Source organism: Gallinula chloropus (assembly GCF_964237585.1).
Source record: "Gallinula chloropus genome assembly, chromosome: 1".
NCBI classification, from domain to species: Eukaryota; Metazoa; Chordata; class Aves; order Gruiformes; family Rallidae; genus Gallinula; species Gallinula chloropus.
In genome coordinates, this window is record NC_140085.1 from 97,577,097 (window position 1) to 97,597,780 (window position 20,684).

Sequence of the window (20,684 nt, forward strand, 5' to 3'; positions counted from 1 at the left end):
CCTCACAAATAATACAAAAAATTCCCAGTTTGCATTAAAGTGATCCCAGCTAGATTTAGATTTATAGGGTTTGTTTCCAAGTCACACTTTCTGTACAGGGCCAAGAACACCCTCCAGTTTCTTGAAAGAAAAAAGCAGAACAAAGCAAAACACCTTTCTTTTCTGTCCAGTTAAAGCGTTTCCTTGTCTTTAAATATAAATAATCATATAGGGATATTCTTGCCAGGGTATTTCTCGTTTGTTTTATCTATTCTCTCTTTTTTATTGTATTTTTCACTATTTTAATTACTTTTTCATTAAAATAAGGAGACCAAAAGTTGCTACTGTTATTTTATCTCAGCTGTTCTATATGCAGGTTATGTATCATATGAAGTCTAAGATGGGGGGGTTAACAATTTAGAATAAAAAGCGAGTTTCTTAAATGTTTTTTAAGATGCTGAAACTTCCTTGTATGCTTTATGTAACCATGAGTTAAATACTGAAATTTTCAAGTCAGGCATTTTCTTCCAGCAATTTGTCAACATATTCAGTCCTTGTTCATTTGAATGCTAAGATAAATTTTACTTGTGCACTCTTCTTGGATGTTAGATAGCAAAGGATAAACCAAGTTTTATAAAAGCAAGCATGCAGTGATATCTGGTATTTTCTATTTAGGGATCTCACACAGCTTACAGTATTCATGCCAGACTGTCAGGTCCCATAGTCCCGTAGTGACAGTATATATTTGCATGATTAGATCCATCTGAATAATGATAGAACAAAGATAATCTGCGTGGATTTTTCTTTTCTTTGCAGCTGTGTAGATAAATTCTTTTGTTATGAATTATCTTGCTACTTTAATTGAAAAAAAAAAGTAAAATAATCAGGAATGTGGTAGAACTGAAGAGTATAATGTTCATAGAGATGCTTGACTGTTCTGATACTTATGCATTCGTCAGTTAGCACTACTACTATTGTCTCAAAGTGCATCAAGTGAAACAAAAAGGGAATTTTCTGGTGACATTTATGCATTCCTCTGCTCTGCAGTCATCTGGATACGCAGTGTAAATAAGTGACATTGTACAGTTTGACAGCCGGAGAATCCAAGCATGGAAATGTTAAGTAGTTGTCCAAATACCTCCTTTGGAGCTCCGGCCTGTGGCCCACCGGTAAACATCACACTACAGGGGCTCTTGCTGAATGCTAAGTCTTCTTTCTTAAATCCCTATGACATAACTACATTTCCTCTTCTGTCATTTTTCCCTTTTTTTTTCTTTTCAGGGGAATTTGGAGAAGTGTGCAGTGGGCGCCTAAAGCTGCCGTCTAAAAAGGAAATTTCAGTGGCTATCAAAACCTTGAAAGTTGGCTACACAGAAAAACAGAGAAGGGATTTCTTGGGAGAAGCAAGCATCATGGGACAGTTTGACCACCCTAATATCATTCGATTAGAGGGAGTCGTCACAAAAAGTAAGATATGTCAGGGTCATCTCTTTTGTGTGGGAAATGTCACTGGAAGCCCCTTCCACCCTAAATTATTCTATGATTGTCTGATCTTTCAACGAAGAACAAAAGCATATAAAGAATTGAATCAATTGTGAATGAAGGCTGGCAAAACCTGTGAGAATGAAGGCAAAGGCTCCGAGTATGAAAAGAGAAAATAGCTTAAGCATCAGAGAATAAAATATCCAGATAAAGTAAAAAAAAATTCACGGTGAGGGTGACAGAGTATTGGGATAGGTTGCCCAGAGAGGTTGTGGAGTCTCCTTCTCTGGAGATGTTCAAAACCTGACTGGACACATTCTTGTGTGACCTAATCAAGGGGATCCTGCTCTGGCAGGGGGATTGGACTAGATGACCTTTTGAGGTCCCTTCCAACCCCTAACCTTCTGTGATTCTGTGATCCACGTTTATGCTCTGCAGGCCCCTTCAGAAATGTTTATGCTATAACCCCATCAATATGTACCAGGCACCCTTCAGGAGAGGTAAGAGCAGAAACACATAGCTTCAGCAGCGTACTCTTGTAGTTCCTCAAAAGCAAGAAAACGATGACCCGTGTGCACTGGCCAGACCTGCACTGATGGATCCAGTGAGGAATGGTGTTGGAGGCAATTGCCCGCAGTGCAGCTGCAGGGCCCTTGCTGCCGTGATGCTTTCAGGCTGCCGAGAGCTTGAAAACCGTACCCCGGGGTAATGAGATGGGGAAAAATTGCTACAAAGTGGCCAAGAGGCTCTTGTTGATCATCTGTTAGGAGTCCTGGAGTCCGATGTCCTAAAATTTCCTAATTGCTCTGGAGCAGTATTTTCTGCTTTCAACTAAATCATTAGATTTTTCTCATTAGCACAAAGTAATGAACAGCCTACCTGGCTACAGCAGTTGATAGTAGTGTATTACAATATAAGTCCCAACTTTTTCTAGAGGGTTATCACGAGGGATAATCAGTATGTACCAGTGTGAGGTATTTTGAAGATCCTGGTCCTCTAGAGCCTCTTAGTAAAAAAATTTTACAAATTTTAAAATAACTAAAAAAAACAATATCGGGGGCTTTAAGCTGTCAATAGTAAAATTTATTGTATTTATATTTTTACTAATAGACATTTTCTAAATCTGCCTTTGCGTGTCTTATCTGGGAGTCATTTGTTGGGGGTTTTTTTTAGGCATGTTTTGCCTGTGGTAACAGATCAGCTTCTCATTGTGAGACAAAAATATAACTTGAAGCTCCATCCACTCTTGGTACCTTCCTGGAAATGCAGCATTTGAAGGAAACCTCTCCAGCTCCACTTTCATTAAGATAAGAGAAAGTTGTAGCAGACATTCCTGAATGATTGTGTCAGTCTTGGAGCTCCTACCCAGCTTTCCCAAGGCATCCACAGCAGCCTCCTAGAAGACATTCATGTCCTGCATGCTCTTCTCCTTATGGGAAGCTGGTGGGATTTGATGCTGATGATGCTGCCTCATTTAGGCAAGTTCTGGCCCTTGTTGCTTGTGCTGCTGATTGTTTTCTGCTGTAAGGTGGAAAGACAGAAATAGTAGTTGAAAAGAGATGGTCCGTGAAGTACCAAATCTGGCTTCTTGTTGTAGAGGTGAATTCAGAGACTTTCTAAATTACCATTGCAACATAAGGTAAAAAATTTAATCATCAATGTCCTACAGCAGTTATTAGGTGAGAAGTCAGTAAGATTTTATATGCGAATCACAGAATTGTCGGAGTTGGAAGGGACTTCAAGACATCATCGAGTCCAACCCCCAAAGTATTCTTAAATTCAGGAACGGTCTGAGATTTTTCTGGAGAGTGGAAAAAAATCTATAAGGATGTTTCATAGATCATCCTTGAGAACTCTGCCTCAAAGCAACTCCTTGCCATTTCAGAACTGCTTGGAATGTGCTGAGGACCTTTCCAGTTTAACAGGGTAGAAATCTACCAAATGCTTTGTTGTTAAGTAGATGGGTTTATTGGTTTTAAGGAATCTTGTTTTTAAAAATGCATGATTCGTTGTTTCACAAACATAGACAGGCATGAAAGAATGTCAGTTTACTGTAACAAATTATATGAAATAACCCACAAGAATGTCTCTAAAAATAACTAGTGGAAGGCATGTAAAACCCTACACGTTATGAAGAGATATAATTGCAATAATAATACTTCTTCTAGGTGTGACTCATGAAAGTCTATTTTGCTGATTTAAATAACAAAGAAATTATTCTTCCATTTAAGTCTCACAATCCCATTAGGAAAAGGCTGGCAGATCTGCCTGTGTAAACCCAAGTTATCTCCTGCTTTTTTAATGACACACACAGTTTGTACAGTCAGAATAACATTTGCAGTCCCAAAATTACTTGAAACACCAGCATCAGTCCGTACACAGCTGAGTAAAAGTCTATTTTGTTACATCTTGTATTCCTGTGGCACTTGAGGAAATAATTTAATTGCTGTGCACGCAGGAATTTGTGCATTCCTTTTGAATACGCATTACTAATGCTGTCTGTATTCTGTATAAGCAGCTATTAGTAAGTTTGCAACTCAGCTGTATTCGTAACAGACTGCTGTTTGGGGATTGGGGGGGGCATGGGGGTGAGTGCCAGCTGCCTATCCCAAGTAAGAAGGAGACAGCGAGCTCTCAATATTCCCAGCTGAGGTTGAGAAATGCCTCAGGGATATAACACCCTCTCCAGTTAGCTTGAATCCAGGAGTTGAGAAAACTGTTCTGCAGCTATTTGTATCTATTTTAGTGGGTAAAATTGCATGGCATATATGCAAGTAAAGGTAACAGTTTATTTGCTTTAGCATTCTGCAGGGTGATGGAAGGACAAGAAGACAGTGGGGTTTGGTGATGTTGTTTTGAAAAAGCAAATATACTGTAATGTCAACTTGGCAAGCTTTCAATTTTTTTTCAATTATAGGTATTAAATCACACTCAAAAGGGTTTGTTTATGTACAGTCAGTAGAGAGCCTGTAGAATACTGGCTGGATCACTCTCAGTACAGGTAATGGCTGATAAACAGGCAATGTCACCTTTTCCTCATTAACCTAGTTCTTTCTGACGGGTGACCCTCATAGAATCAAAGAATGGTCTGGGTTGGAAGGGATCCCAAGGGTCATACAGTTCCTGCCACAGGCAGGGCCACCAACCTCCAGGCCTGAATCTAGACAAGGGACCCAGGCAAGACCCTTAGCAAGGATTTCACTTTTCATACTAAGTTGATCTTGGGAAGCAGCTCCTAAGAACCCCAGATGTCACCATCCCTGTTAATAGGACCGTTCGGTATGAGAAGTTCTCAAGCTGGGGTGGCAGTGTGACAACCCATGGCAGTGTGAAGGAGGGGCACCCACCAGAGTGTATGTAGTCCCTTGCTTATGTGTAGAGTTGCTCCCCTGCTTCACAGTGTTTTCTGTTCTGTGTTTTCCCGCTCCACGGGTCTCCTGGGTGCGCTGCAGGCAGTAGTCTTGATAACCAGCGCACATGTTCTGCTTAGTTTACTAATAGTTTACAGCAATTTGTAGCCTGTTAGCATAATAAATTTCGGCTACACTGTTGACACAAGTTGTTATCGTGTATAAACGGCTGTGCTTTGATAAATGAATGCAGAATGTTCTATTAAAAGTGCACGGTGTTGCTTCACAGCATATGCTTCTTATTATGGACACGTGAGTGAAACCCTGCGCTTGGGGCTTTCCGAGTATGGAAGAGCAAAGCAGGGAGATGCTCTCTTAATAATGTGAAAGATGTAGCTTCTTACTCTAATTTCAGTCTTCTGATGTATCATAAAGCTGTCAGAGTTTATACAGAAACCAGGCAACTGTCTCCCTGTTTAAAAGTACGTGGATTCATCATAGAAAGTTTTGGATAGCCCCACCGGTGCACTGCCCTTTACTTGAAAGACCCAGCAGCATGTGCTGTGCTTTACCAGAAATGCCTTTGGGTTAAAGTTACACACAGAATTTAAGTTAGTTTAAGTTATGTTTTTCCTTGCACTGCCTGTTCTTGCTAACAGGTTTGTTTTGGTTTTTTTTTGAGAGAGAAAGAGAGAGATTTTACATTGCTAGGCCTTTTATCTGTACCATATCCTATATAATTCAAGATTAATGTTTTGGATAAAGAGTTTGTTCCTACTAGTTAATGGATGACAGAGTCGATTAGCCATTAGTGTAACTCCCACGGTATAACAGCTCATTTACACAGCAGAAAGAAGATGTTTTAACCCATTAATCTAAGCAAAAAGGACAAACTGAACTCAATTTTCTTCTCATTACATTAAACTTATTCTTTGAAATTAATATTAATCTTCAAAGGATTTCTATTTGGTGGAAGTTGCATTTTTTTCTGAAAATCAATTGAAGGAGGAGTTGTTACCATTTACCTTGACTTTTATGGCTTTTTTGCTTTTAATTATACTGGGTAACTCTTTCGAGCCTCATGCTGTTCAGTTTTAAAAGCTGAAATATCACCGTGCCAGCTATACAATGCACAGGCCTTTGTCGTGCTTTTATGGACAGATGCCTTCCTGTATTATATGTGAAATAATAATTCATCTCTTTAAATAACTTCATGCTCTTTCTCACCTTTCCCTCTACCAGAAAGAGAAAATAAACAAAGCTTCAGAAAATATTATGAAATAATAAAATCCATATGAGGGTAAAATATTAGCAGGGCAACGACCTTTGTCCAGAAACTTCACCGTAATCGCGTTAATTTTTTTACATTCGTTTCTCTCCAGCATGTCAAGAGCTGCATATAAAACTCTTGGTTATGTTACAAAATACCTTCGGGTAGAACGAATGGTCCCACAAACCGGTCTGAATCCTCATGGACAGGTTTAAAAAGATTCTAGAGGCTTGTCAAGGACTCAGGGCTGTTTCTGTAGACCATGCGACTGCCCCGTGGATGCAGCGTGCTCGGCCGCCAGCTGAGCTGTGCTTGGTGGGTTCGTGCAGATGGAAGCAGGACCGCTGGTAAAGGGAGAGGGCTGACCCCCAGCAGTGGGTGGTGGCTGCTTTACAGCTCTGCTCTTCTTTCCAGTGCCATGTATAACTTTTATTGTGCGTTTTCCCCTTCCGCCTTGATCCCCCCCGCAATGTTTTCCTCGGCTTATGCTAGGAAAACACCAAAGCTCTGCAGTTTAAATGTGCTGTAAATACACTCCTGAAGGAGAGGTTTGTTGCTGTTGCCTTCAACCGCTTCCTTGATGTGGTGTCTGAGGAACATATTGATTGTGCCCATGTGGTACAACCCCGCTCCATAATCCTTGACCTTACAAGACCAGGGCACCTCTGGAGAAAAACTGCAACTCCCTCAACAGCAAGGGACCACTTTCTTTCTTTCCCGAGGGAAACTGGGGGCAAACACATGGCAGAACAAGCCTACTTCATTGCCTAAATTCAACAGCTATGTGAAGGATTTTATTCAATGGTGATGGATAATACTCCATATACTGAAAATACAAGACACTTCACTTTGCATCTTGGGACTTGAGCTACTAAAAAATGTGTCAGCTTCTGCTGAAGTGACTGTATTTCTGTTGGTGTCAGTGAAATCTCGATATTGTGGACAATGCCAGTTCTGCTTGTGCATCTTTTGCTTTCTCTTTAAATGTAAAATTATCCTTGGGATTTGGAAGATGTGGGCACCTCTCTGCAATACCTGTTTTTATTGATCATTGCGTATTCATTTTAAACACCTGACCCCTGTAATGTATTTGCAGGTAAACCAGTTATGATTGTTACTGAGTATATGGAAAATGGTTCCTTGGACAGCTTCCTGCGGGTAAGTGCCATAGAGGGAACTGCATGGTGCAGGGCTGGCTCTTGTTCTGCATTTGTTAGGCATTTGCTGCCACTGTACTCTGACTTATCACAAGCTCCAGTAGCTTGATCTTTCGTTACTTCCATTTGGTTTTGTGTATTGTAAAGTGCTCAGAAAGCCAGGTAGGGATCCACTGGTCCGTTTTGAGTTCTTACAGTAAGTATTATTCCAAACTGAAGAATATGTTTGATTTATTAGTATGTCACATCAATTTAAAAAAAAAAAACCAAACCAACCTTCTGGCATAAAAAAAAAAAGGAAATCTTTTTTGGAGGGTGGAATTACTGCTGCAATGCAGTTACACTTAATGGTTGGCAATCTGTATGTCTCACCAGACGCTTTCCAAAGTGAGTGCATTTGTGGAAATTTTATCGGTAAGCCAATAGTTCTGAGCCAAGAGTCATTTCCCTCAGTGTGAAAAGTTTAGGGAACAACCCCATACCTGAGGGAGTTTGAAATGTTTTGCTAGCAAACTATTGGCCTGTTTTCTTTCCCCAACCTTAGACTTACTAATACTGTTGTTGATTTATCTTTGTTTGCTGTCAAAGTTGGTAGCGAGCCTAAAAAAATTTGAATGCTCCCTGTGTCACCAAGATTTACTTGTGGCAAAACAAGAAGTGTAGCAGAAATGAAATCCCATCTGAGGGGAAACACTAGTTTAATTTTAATTTGTTAGGGCAAACTCAGCTGTGGCTGGGAGACTGCTTTAGTTCTGCCATGGTTGAATGACATTATCCCCCAAATTCATAACACTGAACTAGACGTTTAACCCCAAAAGGGGATATATTGTCAACCTTAGTTTCAGTATGTACTATATATGTTGTGATGTCCACTGGAGCATGTAAAATACATATAAATAATGTGTCAGTATATCTGAATGAAATATATCTGTACCAAACTGTATATATTTTGTTTAGGCTAAAAACCCTTGAAGAAACCTCTGAGGAAAGGAGAATAATTTCTGACTGTACAAAACAGTTGTTCAACTTGTTTGTTAATTTGAATGTGGGGTTTTGAGGTAGTTTTGGTTTGGTTTGGATTTTTAACTTCTCTTGTGTGGAATCATAGATAAGAACCTTGTGGCTCATTAATACTACAGGTATCCCAGGGCACATAACCTTTTTATAAGTACTTTTTAAAACTATTTAGTTTGCTTTCCCCATTGGCATTGAAAGGCTATCTCAGCATCTCATTTCTTTCATGGTTAGAAACCTTATTTTTATTCCTAGTGAAGTCTTTTCCAGGGTCTACATAGATCTTCTTGTGCTGGATGTAGTTAAAGGAAATTACGTAAGAGGAAGCTGCTCAGAGTCTTCAGTAATGATGAATTTCTTCATGAAAGGGAATTCTGAGAGTTTCTTTAAGCATATGTTGTGCCATATATTTGTTTAATGTTTACAGTGCTAATATCACCCCTAAGTATATGAATCAAAAATGGAATGAATGCAATCAGTTTTTCAGGCTGATTCGTGTGAGCTCACCCCACATGACAGAGCCAGCTCCCATGTATTTAATAAAGTCCTGGAAGCCGCAGGAAGAGCTGGAGACCTGCCCATGATGATACATTTACAGCACTGGGGTTTCCTTTGAGAGCCACCTCAGAACATGCTATTGTCCTGTCATCTATGTATCTGCATATCAATATCAAAGCTAGATGTTAACAAACAGCATTACGAAGAGCTGAGAGATTTAAAACATGTGTCTTGAGGCAGACAATTAGGAATGCTTACAACTGTTGGTTTCTAGGCTAAGTCACAGCGTGTTTAAGTGATTTTTGTGTTCCTGAAATCGAGGAAAAATTTAGAAATTCGTTTAAATTTAACAGAATCTGAAAACCACCAAATCAGATAAACATTTGCTTTTGTTAAAGAAAATGCTTGTGTAGCAGAAAACTGGAATTTGTCTGTTGGGTAAGGCTGGGATTTTCACTAACAATTCTTGTGGCCTGTCAGGGAAGTTGGACATCTGTTTCCTTAATGTCCTGATGCTTCTATCCCATGAGCACACACAATTTAAGTCTATGTTCCACTTTCCAACAGGTGTCATCTAGGAAATTCAAATTCTGATGACAGCAAGAAGGGGAAAAAAGAATTTTTATCTGAATTGAAAATCTACCCCCTTCCCTTGGCCGATTGGGAGATTATCTGCTTCAGATCAGAGTAGTTCAATGTGTGGCATTTAAATCACAACCCCTGATTCACAAGCTCTTCACTTGAGGAGCTGCCAGAGTCTTTTTTAAAAGTTCCACGCAAGGAGGAACATGAGCAGCCTCTGAAACTGCATTTCAAATGTTTTCCAGAAACATGATGCCCAGTTCACCGTCATCCAGCTAGTGGGCATGCTTCGAGGGATCGCATCTGGCATGAAGTATTTGTCAGATATGGGTTACGTCCATCGAGATCTAGCTGCTCGCAATATCCTCATCAATAGTAACTTGGTGTGCAAAGTCTCAGATTTTGGTCTCTCTCGTGTTCTGGAAGATGACCCAGAAGCTGCTTACACCACAAGAGTGAGTTTCTGTGTTTGTTTATCCTTTTTAAAATTCTTGTTAGTTGTGACAAATTAGACTGAAACCTGAGGGGCTCCTGAGACTTATAACCTGTGTTGCAGAGATGATCCAGTCTTGCATGCCTAGAGATGTTCAGTAAACCATAAACTTACCACAGCTATTTTTTAATGCACATCTCAGAGAAGATAGAAGGAAAAAGTTAATGTTTCTGTTGGTAGATTGTTTTACTTAAAGTATGCAAAATATATGAGTTGGTTTCTTTCTGCTGGGTGTGTAAGGGAGTGAATACCAAAGTTAAGGCTGGAGTTGGTTCGGCACACAATAATGTGAGACTTCATGTATGCTTTGAGCAGGTTTTGTTACACTGACGAGTTAACTCCCACCTGGTAAAGAAAAGATCCTACCCAGAAATATGTTTTTCTTTTGCCTTTATGCATCTAGTATGCTGGGACATCAGGAGGAGTGTAGCCAGCAGGTCAAAGAAGGTGATCCTCCCCCTCTACTTTGCCCTGGCCAGGCCCCACCTGGAGTATTGTGTCCAGTTCTGGGCTCCCTGGTATAAAAAGGACAGGGATCTCCTGGAGAGAGTCCAGAGGAGAGCTACAAGGATGATTAAGGGCCTGGAGCATTTTCCCTATGAGGAAAGGCTGAGTGAGCTGGGACTGTTCAGCCTAGAGAAAAGAAGACTAAGAGGGGGACCTTATTAATGTTTATAAATATCTGAAGTATGGGATGCAGGGGGAATCAGCCAGCCCCTTTTCAGTGGTCTGTGGAGACAGGACAAGGGGCAGTGGCTGCAAGTTGGAGCACAGGATGTTCCACACCAACATGCGGAAGAACTTTTTCACAGTGAGGGTGACAGAGCCCTGGGACAGGCTGCCCAGGGAGGTGGTGGACTCTCCTTCTCTGGAGATATTCAAGACCCATCTGGACGCCTCGCTGTGCAATATGAGCTGGGGAGCTGCTTTGGCAGGGGGGTTGGAACCGATGATCTCTCGAGGTCCTTTCCAACCCCTATGATTCTATGATTCTATAAAAATTGTTACTATGATTCTATCTGTCTGATTTGGAGCATGCTGATACCACTGTTCTGCAAGTGTGTATCAGTTATACCTGCTGTTGTACTCCTGGCTGAGTAGAAACTTGAGTAAAACAAAAATGAAACCTTGCTTAACTTTGTAACAAACATTCTGAGCTTTCTCCTTCTTATGTCTCGTATACAAACTGGTACCTGTGTTTTGGAGATGTAATGACATCAAGGAGGAGACTTAACCTCTGACACTTTTTTCCTGAGATCCAGAAGCTTTTATCAGATGAGGGACTGCACGTAGTGTAGGCTGTTGTTTTGGTTTTTTTTTTTTTCCTGGATTTCATCCTGCCTGAAAAGCTACCTGGAAGTCTTAGAGCCTTACAAAAGCCCCAGTGTCTTCTAAACATGCCTGTGCTGCACCTCTTTTGTCACTCGAAGAACGCTTCTGTTTTGTTGTGGAAACCTTGAAGTCTAGTTTTGCATATGTAGATGTTACGCCGGGATGTTTGGTTGTTCATTTTTATCCTATTGCAAGTAGATTTTATTAACTTCAGAAAAAGTGGCATTGATCTCCAGTATCTTAGTCAAGTGTAATTTGCACTGATGCCTAGTAATGGTGTCTTCTTCACTGTACAAACCAAATCAGGTACAATGTATCAGCAAAATCTTAATGTGGGTTTCCTAGGGCTTCCTTCATTCCTGATCACTGACAGGAGCAATCCGTTACCGTGGTAGTTTGCATGCTGTCTTCTTCGTGATTGGAATCACAGAATTGCAGGGGTTGGGAGGGACCACAAGAAATCATCAGGTCCAAACCCCCTGCCAAAGCAGGTTCCCATAACATGAGAAACAAGTAAAGGAATCCTACTTCTTTTCTTAACCATTATATATGTTATATACATATATATATAAATATATTTATCAATCATACCTGCATAACTTACCAGGCATAAAGACTTTACTTGACCATTCTGTGCTTTCTTTGCCCTCTATAAGCTTTGGCACATAGTTAGAAATATGCAATATGCACCACTTTATGAAACTGGCTGCAGAGATCTCTCGTGGTTTATATGAAGAGGCCTTAGTAGGAGAGAGCAGCTTTCATGCTTGGTATAGGTGCAGCATTCGTAAGTAAATATTAATATAATGCAAGAGTTCCTCAAGAGAAAATTGTCTGTAGTTCAGCCAGAGGTTTATTGCCTTGTCAGATATGCTTGCCTGCCCTCTTCTTAAAATCTCCTGTGAAAGTAATGGGTGTTAGTGTCTCTGAGGTAAACAGTTTTAGATATGGTATTTATCTAGTCTCATATTTAACCTCCCTCCCCCAGGACATACACTTGCAAGCTCAGGCAATTACTCTGTGTCCTACCACTGCTGCCCAGAGGCAGGTGATCGCTCTCCCCTTTAAAGCAGCTGCTTTCACACACAGAGATTGCATCCTCCACACACAGCCCTCCATTCTTTCATTTCCCCTGGTTTTTCTAAACTTACTCTTATTGCTGGTGTCCTTCAGATTCATTTCTATTTAACTACATTTTTCTTAAATGTGGTGATGCCTGAAATGGGATACTAATGCCCAGCACCAAGCACAGCATATTTGTCCCATGTTTCTTACACGTGCCACGTGTGAGAAGTCTCTGTGTCTCTTTCCACCCCCAAGACAGCTCTGACACATGGTTGGCTCATGTTCTTCTGCTCATACCTCTGCCAGGCTTCGAAGTTCAGTTCTCTTATTCCACAGTTCACCTGGGCATACAAACTAATCTATGATTTAGTAATTGGCATTTTGTGTACTCACAGAAAGAGCAGAAGAAAACGCTGAATCCTAGTTAACTGAGATGGAAAGTTGTATAGGGTGGAAGATGTAGCTCTCCCCATCAAACTGCGTGCCATACAGCTTTATAAAGGGAAGCATGCTTCCTTCAAAGTAAAGCAAACATCAGTGACATATCCACAGGTGAGCTAGGACAAAGCAGGGTGCACAGGGTGTCCGTGTTTCTGGCCAGTGTCATGTGTGAATTTCCTTTGGCTAAGGGCATTGTTGATTTTTTTCAATTTTTTTCTTTTCTTCTCTTCTCCATCCACCCATTTTCAAAGCCTACCTGCCTATTTACATTTAGATGGTGAAACCAGGTGGAAACAAACTGTTTTGTAAAGCGTAATCATCTGTGCTCAGTAAACTCCATCTGGCATTTATGGTGTATATGCAAACTGCTGCAGGAAGATGTTCAGATAATTAAAACCTTCAAATGCAGCCTGGGACAAATCTAATTTTCTCAAAAGTAGTTGTCGAGGTCTGCCACGTCTTGACCCTGAGGGAAGGACAATGCTGTTTGCTATTCATCTTTTTGCTCATGTTTCCTTTGAAGTGAATCTTGTGTAGATGTCCAGGTAGCGTGTCCCTGGAGTGTGTTTGATTCCCAGTTTAAACAACCTGGGATCACGAGTATGAAACAAAGCTCCAGCCCACTGGAAGAAAGCTGAGCAGTTCATGTTCCTGCAACGTAGTCATATCACAAAACACAAGACCATTTCCTAGGCTATTCCTAGTGTATTTCACAGGCATTAATTATATAACAAAACCAAGACAAAAATAGTGCAGCTTTTTAAAATAATGGCATCATCCCAAATAATTCCATGCCTTTACAACTAAAGGATGACAACTATTCAGTGGCTTTTTGAAAAGACAAAAAACCCCAAACCAAACCCAAAATATAATCACAATTCCAAAATCTGAAGCAGTAGATAGTGTGTGTTATATTAATGAATAGAGACTTTTGCTTCCCCTCTACCTCTTCCCACTCCCAATTCTCCATTTAGTATCAGCAGTGCTATGGAAATTTATAGAATTAGCTGCAAAGATAGATAGACATTTTATCTATTTAGCCTCCTCTTCTATCCCTATTTTCCATCTGTAAATGTCAAAGCCTGAGGAACAATTCCATTGCTTTAATTCATAATTGCAGTTCAGGATTGATCTGCCCCCAAGAAGCCCCATCAGCCCTTCAGGCTTTCAATACACACCACTGACTGGGCAAAATTTTATATTGCTCTGTTCTCAGAAGCTGTGTCTGAAGCTTCGCATAAAGGACATGAACATGTATTCTTTTATGTATAAATAATGTATGTACCCCTTTATATATCAATACATGATCTGTGATATGCATGCTATTGTACAAGAGCTTTCAAGGACAATGTGGAGATCACAGGTGCGTATGTGAAATGCAGGGAATCAAGAGTTGTAAGAAAACTTCACTAACTGACCGGGTCACTTTCTACCTCCTGAATTATTGTCACGGAGTTGATGATACCACAAAAGGCCTTTGGCAGCCTGGGGTCTGCCTGCTTACAGAAGCAGAAGCCAGCATGTGAAGTAGACTATTTGGATAATTTTTTTTTTTAATTTTTTTTTTTTTTTTTACTGAGCCTTTGTGCTGGAGGGGATGTGCTGTAATTACCTACCTTCTCCATACCTATTCACTTTTAATTGAAAGGCCAAGATTGTATTAAAATTGTGACTGTCAAATTGATCCTTTTTATTCTTATTATTTTTAGATGGCTGTATGACAAGTAGGTGGACTAATGACACAGTGTGAAGTGGAAGTAAATTTAAACCATCGCACACATAGAGGGCCTGTAATTATGTCTCTCAAAGACAATATTTGGGTAATCGTTAGACGAACTTTGACTACTTAAACACATAGCTGGATACATCACTGGTGTTCGTGGCATTTCAATGTAAAAACACTGTCCAGTTGTTATATCTGCACAGATAACTTTTTGTTAAATCTACATCACTCCAAAAAACCACTCCACTTTGATGGCAAGTATGCTGGTAGCCTGTGCTGCCAGGTAAGGGTGCCAGAGCAGGGGGGCATGGCAAGACGCTGCTCCCCCGTCTTGCCAGAGGGAAGGGCATGCAAGTCCTCTCCATTCTGCACATGCTGGTGCAACCAGTGCTTGTGGTTTGTTCATTCCCTTCAACTGCAAAAGCACTGTAAGGCAGTCTGAGTGTATTGAAGGGTGTGGTTAAAAAAAAGGGGGACACCTTCTCCCCCCAGCCCTTCTCCCAAATTCTCTTGCTTGGTAAGCATGAGGGAAAGCAGCAGGGCTCTGTTATCATTTACCACTGGAGAAGGAGATAAGGTCAAGATAAAATATTCGTTAGTAAGAGTAACAAGTACCATCAGGTAATTTTTAGGTGCTTAAGAGGGTAAGTCAGGCTTATCTCACATGAAATCATCTTGCTCTGTACCAGTGAGATGCCTCCTGAACTAGCCTGAGTCCTCACGTAACGAATTAATGTCAGGCTTTAACCTTCAGGTTTTCCCGCAAAGTTCTTCTAATAATTCTGTTAGAATCCATTTTTCTTGATTCTCCTCTCCCCAGGCCTGTGGCTTAGGTGCCTGTGGCAGTCACCCTGTAACAGATTATAAATCAGAATATTGGAATGGGTTATGGAGGCCTGGAAACAGCTGCCTTGTGCTGGAGTGCCAGACGCGCTAGAAATAAATTGAGGACTTCACTGACTTCATATGAATGATGCTGAACAGCCAGATACTGTAGGAATCACAGCTCCATCTAGAGCAGATAAAATGTTTGGTTACTGCTGGCTTGCTCATTTCAAACCCCAGAGGTTGGGTCTCAGACACAGGCTGCCTTGGGTTTTGAAGCTGCAGTAACCAAAGCCTACAACTTCTAACGCTTTCTACTCGAATTCAAGCAGCTTATTTGGCTCCGTGATGAGTGTGCCCTTAAAGGGAGAGCATGATAAAAACATATATAAAACCTGTACTTATCTTCAGAAAATAATTGGTAAATATATTACCAATAGCTAGCGACACGCGCCCACGTGGATTTCTCTTTGTAAGCCTGTATCAAATAGACTTGGGCAAACCTTTTCCCTAGGCATTATCTACAGTGATTTTTCATTTAGTACGTTTGTCTTACACGTTCAATCCCAACGGCTGTTTACAAAGCAGGTATGATTATATTCATTTTAAATATCAGGGGACTAGGGGAAGGGGGTAAAAAACCCGAGAGGAATAAATAAAGTAGTATGGCAGCGTTGTTTTCCCAGCTCCAACTCCATGGTCTAGGAGAAAGTGTTTGGTTTAATTCACGTGGAGGTAAATTATGTTAGATATCTTTGAAACTGGTGAAGGTAGTTGCAGAGAATATCCTGGTATCTGGCAAAGCAGAAAATTGAAGTGGTGATACCAGGTCAAACAAGATAGTTATTTCTCAAAAGTGGGGGAAGTGAAGAGGGGTGGTTATGGATTTTTTCAATTTCATAATAGGCTATTTGAACTACAGCAAGCCTCATAATTTTCAAAGGTAATAGCAATAGAAAGCCCTGCATTTATTTTGATACAAGTCTTCACATTTTTTGCATATATTGATATTTGGACATCTGCTAAAATGTGAATGTTGCATAATCCTTGGGGAAGGGGGATTGTTTTTGTGTTAAAACACTCATTTGTTCAAAAAATATTTATCAGGACTTTCCTTTTTTCTGTTCTTGTTCTTAAATTATTCAACAAATGAGCCGACACAGCCCCCTTTTAAATACAAAGATCAGCATTTTAATGACAAATTGGAGAGCAGAAGAGCAAAATGGTAGTTTTACGCTCTGTTCAGTGGATGTTGATGCTGGTTTTAGCTACATTATAATACTTTCCTTATTTTATTTTTGTTTTATGATGATGCTACGTGGATCTGTAGGCTTGTATAGCATAACAGCTGAGAATTAGCAAAGAAAATTTGTTTCCTTGTAATGGAATCTAGGGATGATGTACCTTCATTTTGCACTAGAACAAACAAAGCTAGAAGAAATTTGTTTCATTGAGTTTATAATCTTCCTTATTGTGCGATAAAGTAGTCTCAAAATATTAGCAGACTAATTAATATCATTTTGTGTAAATGGGTTTCTCCAATTGTATAAATTACTACTTCTGTAAGATTATAGAGACTTTTTATCAAATATGGTATTTCATGCCCTTGCCTAAAGTGTTCATGTTCTAGCCATGAGCACATTTTTCTGCATGACACCTGGCAGTTATTTCTCTAGGGTTCAACAACAAGGGCTCAATTTTTTAATCTTAACATGAAATTAAAAGATTGAGCCTGAAGTCACCCACAGATATTCAGATTCTTTGGAGAGCAAGATCCTGAAAAATCCCAAGTGATGGCTTTGGAGTCATCCATTATGCTGATTCAAAAAAACCCCAACATAACTGCTCCCTGCCTTGAGGGCTTTCTTATGTGGGACATCGTGGGTATATCATAGAACTGCAGAATGCGTTTGGGTTAGAAGGGACCTTAAAGACCATTTAGTTCCAGCCCCCCTGCCTTGGGCACAATGGTAGCCCCTCATGCCTGGGCTCCAGCAGTCCCACAGGCAGCATGATCTTTTCCTGATGTGCTCCACAGGGTTGGGCTTGATCTGTTCAAGTCCATTGCCATTTACATCTCGGGTACTGGAGAGGCAGTTTTGTCCTGGCCGTTGAGGTGTGCTGGGCTGGGTGAGCACCCTGTGGGCAGGTCTGTGCTGGGAGGGGTGTCGTCCGCAGTGTGCAGCCCAGGCTTCCACTCACCTCTGGGCAGGCAGCTTTCGAGCACACGGGACTTGCAACTACACTGTAGGTCTGCCTAGGTTTGCAGGAGACTTCTGAGCCTGTGGGATGAGGGGGAGATGTTTGATTAGGAAGCTCATCCTGTTCCTGGTAGTAGGTTTTTGTCTGTGTATATTCAGGATCTGGCTTTCCCCTGGCATTGACATTCTTTATTGGAAATCAAAGTTCACTCTACTAGTATGCATTAAAAAAAAAAAAGGCTGAAAGAGTGGGATTGATTTCTTTATCATCCCACATCTCTAACACATACCTAGTGATGTTTTGCAGGTCTAAACTGCAGCCTGAGTGAAGCCTACCCGTGTTGCTTATATTTAATCTAGCTTGTGCAAGGTTAACCATGAAATTACAGATGCTTAGGCTCCTGCACGGGCAGTATTTAGGTTTCAACACTAGTGTCCGTGCTTCTATTGTTAACCAAGCTAGTTAATCTGAAGCTGGTGAATATAGCTGCCCTCGGCTCAGGTGCACTGTATGGAAGCAAAGCATTAGATCTTTGTGTTCTATTTCTTGCTGGCTAGCCAGCTCCTTTCCCTTGCAGGTCATTGTGAGGATAGGCGTGTGGTCAGACCGTACTGTAATGAGGGTTGCAGAAGTACCTTAAATAGCTAGTCCAGTGTGGAGTCTTCAGAACGGATCTCCGTACGTGTTACACATCCCTGGAAATGGAAATGACTCTGAACCATCACAATTTTCTCTATTGAGATATATTAACTCCAGAGTTATCTTAAGTAATAAGTTTTTTTCCTTTCAGGACTTCAGTCTTTTAGGACTTGCTGTTCTCATGTGTGACTCACAAATGAGAGTCTTAACAACCTCTGTCATGATGGCACCATCAGAAATTGTCTCTTTCTGCCAATTCTCATATTGCAGACACTCAGCCTGAGGCTGCTTGTGCACACTTTGCTAATTTGACCTGTGGCATCAAGTGTGGCCATAAGCAGAGAGAGATGTTCCCTTAACTGCAGTTTTAATTGTAATGACAGCTTTAATTCTTTCCACATTTGAGTTGTTTAATGATGGCTTGCTCCTCTTGTGGCTGTAGAAAATGTTTAAGGCCACTTTCCCTGGGTGACATTTTTGCACTCTTCCCTTTGCACAGACAAATCCATCCAAATCTGTCTTTCTGTGGCTGTCTCCAACAGCTTTGGAATGGGAAATTTGTGCATATGGTCACAGTCACCACCTTGTGCAATTGGAGGCTTGGCACTCCTGAAACAGAGCAGCATCATGGTCCCTCATTTTCCTTGGATGTCCTAGAAAACATGGGGTGAAGACATGGTGAAACCATGCAGGTTTCACACAAACAGGGAAGTCACTCAAAATGCCTACAGAGAGGTGAATCTTGCCTCTTGTGCTGTGCAGAGGGCTCTAGGATGTAAGCAAGGACCTCGTAGTAACTTTTTCATCCTTGATGCTGTATGAGTGTATTGTCAGCTTCCAAATGTTTTATAACCGAAAATCAACCATACTTAACTTACCACTTATAGTTACCTGCGCATACTACACTATACATGTATGTGTGTGTATATGTGTATGCACTGTGTGTACCATACAATATATCTGTAGCTTCAGTAGATTTTGCACCCCAGTGCATTTTACTGTCTGTTGTGTACAGGATGTTTTCATGACAAACGGCAACAGCATTTTCCAGCTTACATGGTTTTTTACATCAATATAGCAATAATTGAGAATCTCAGAGATTCATTTAAAATAATCAATCATGCAAAATTATATTCATTGTATTAACACTGGACTGGTTTCTTTTGCTCCTAGGGGGGCAAGATTCCTATCCGATGGACATCACCTGAAGCCATTGCATATCGGAAGTTCACATCAGCCAGTGATGCATGGAGCTATGGGATTGTTCTCTGGGAGGTGATGTCTTATGGAGAGAGACCATACTGGGAGATGTCCAACCAGGATGTGAGTATATTGTTATCTGAGTTATGTTCTCAAATAAAAGATCAAGCTGTGAAAGGAAGCGAAGCATAATGAAACCAGGTGGCTCTGAGTTTTTGACGTTGACATTGAATAAGATGTAGAAATTCAAATCTCAAAATCTCCCTATTCAGATATAAGTTCTAATGAACTTAACAAAAAGGCAACATCTTTTGGCAGGATATTTTGGACCTCTGAAGGAACGTACTATAGAATTGTATCATGCTGGCGGTTTTCTGTAGGGTGATTCAAACGATTCCATTGCAGTGAGGTCATTGCCTTTTACATTCCTTAGCTTATTGGTAAAAAGCCCTCCTAAATTTCTGTTGATCCCCTTTGGTTCCACTTGTATAGTTTTCTTTAGAAGTTTTCTCTTAATGTCAAATACCCAGAATAAATTACTCTTGGAGCTTGTGAAAAAGAGAAGCAAAACATTTCCACTAAGAGTTTAATGAAACCAAAACACCCCTGGAAGTAATCAACAGATAAAATAGAGCAGTGATCTGATTAGAAGAATTCCAATACGGGCTTCTTTGCAACATCAGTAAACTATCTAAGATTGCAATCCAAATGATTCTACGGATTTCTCCCAGTATTTTTGTAAGAAGTGCTAACGGTTGGACTGAATGATCTTAAAGGTCTTTTCCAACATAAATGGTTCTATGATTTTATGATTTTATTTCCCAAAATAAGATTTTTAATATATCTGGTTTGGGCTCTTTTTCTGTTGTTCTATTAATCTTAGATTTATTCTTATGGGAGTTACTTATGATTCAAATTATCTGAAGTACTGTCATGAACACAAACAAATTGTCCAAGGAATTGGCATATATTGTTACTAGTACTAAATTTAAAAAAAAAAAAAAAAGTAGCAGCCTAGCTGTAGTCAGACATTTTCTGTACTACTTTGTGTTAAACAAGAAAAAAGATAAGAAAATTACTTTAAATTCTCTGGAATGCAAGTCTCTGCAGCAACCTGTATTTTATTTCTTTTTTTACATTAGTCCTAAATTTTTTTCTGTCCTTGGTGGAGATTAATTAATTGTGTTATGTAGGCTGATAGAGTAATGGAATGCCTTTAATAATAGTTGTTCACATTAAAATGAGAAACTATTAATCTATTTATGCATCTGTTTTGTGTCTGCTTAATCCACGGCCTGTTTTCCTATCCTTGTTCTGACTCAGAACAGTTTTTCCTTCTTAAAACGTTTTCTGGCCCTGTGAGATCAATTACAACCAAACTTCTCCACAAGACTTCCTATCTATCAGTTCAGGATCACCCATGAAGCAGGCA

General features: G+C 40.3%; 1 protein-coding gene across 1 annotated transcript in view; it reads left to right on the forward strand.

Annotated features, from left to right (window-relative positions):
- The window catches only part of EPHA3 (EPH receptor A3), a gene marked incomplete at both ends in the record, with an annotated part of 228,015 nt that overhangs the window by 188,905 nt on the left and 18,426 nt on the right, over positions 1-20,684 (forward strand). Inside the window, 4 exons of the mRNA XM_084272151.1 lie at positions 1,261-1,446; positions 7,178-7,239; positions 9,578-9,787; positions 19,226-19,375. Coding sequence (XP_084128277.1) covers positions 1,261-1,446; positions 7,178-7,239; positions 9,578-9,787; positions 19,226-19,375 — 608 coding nt within the window. The remainder of the gene's footprint in view (positions 1-1,260; positions 1,447-7,177; positions 7,240-9,577; positions 9,788-19,225; positions 19,376-20,684) is intronic.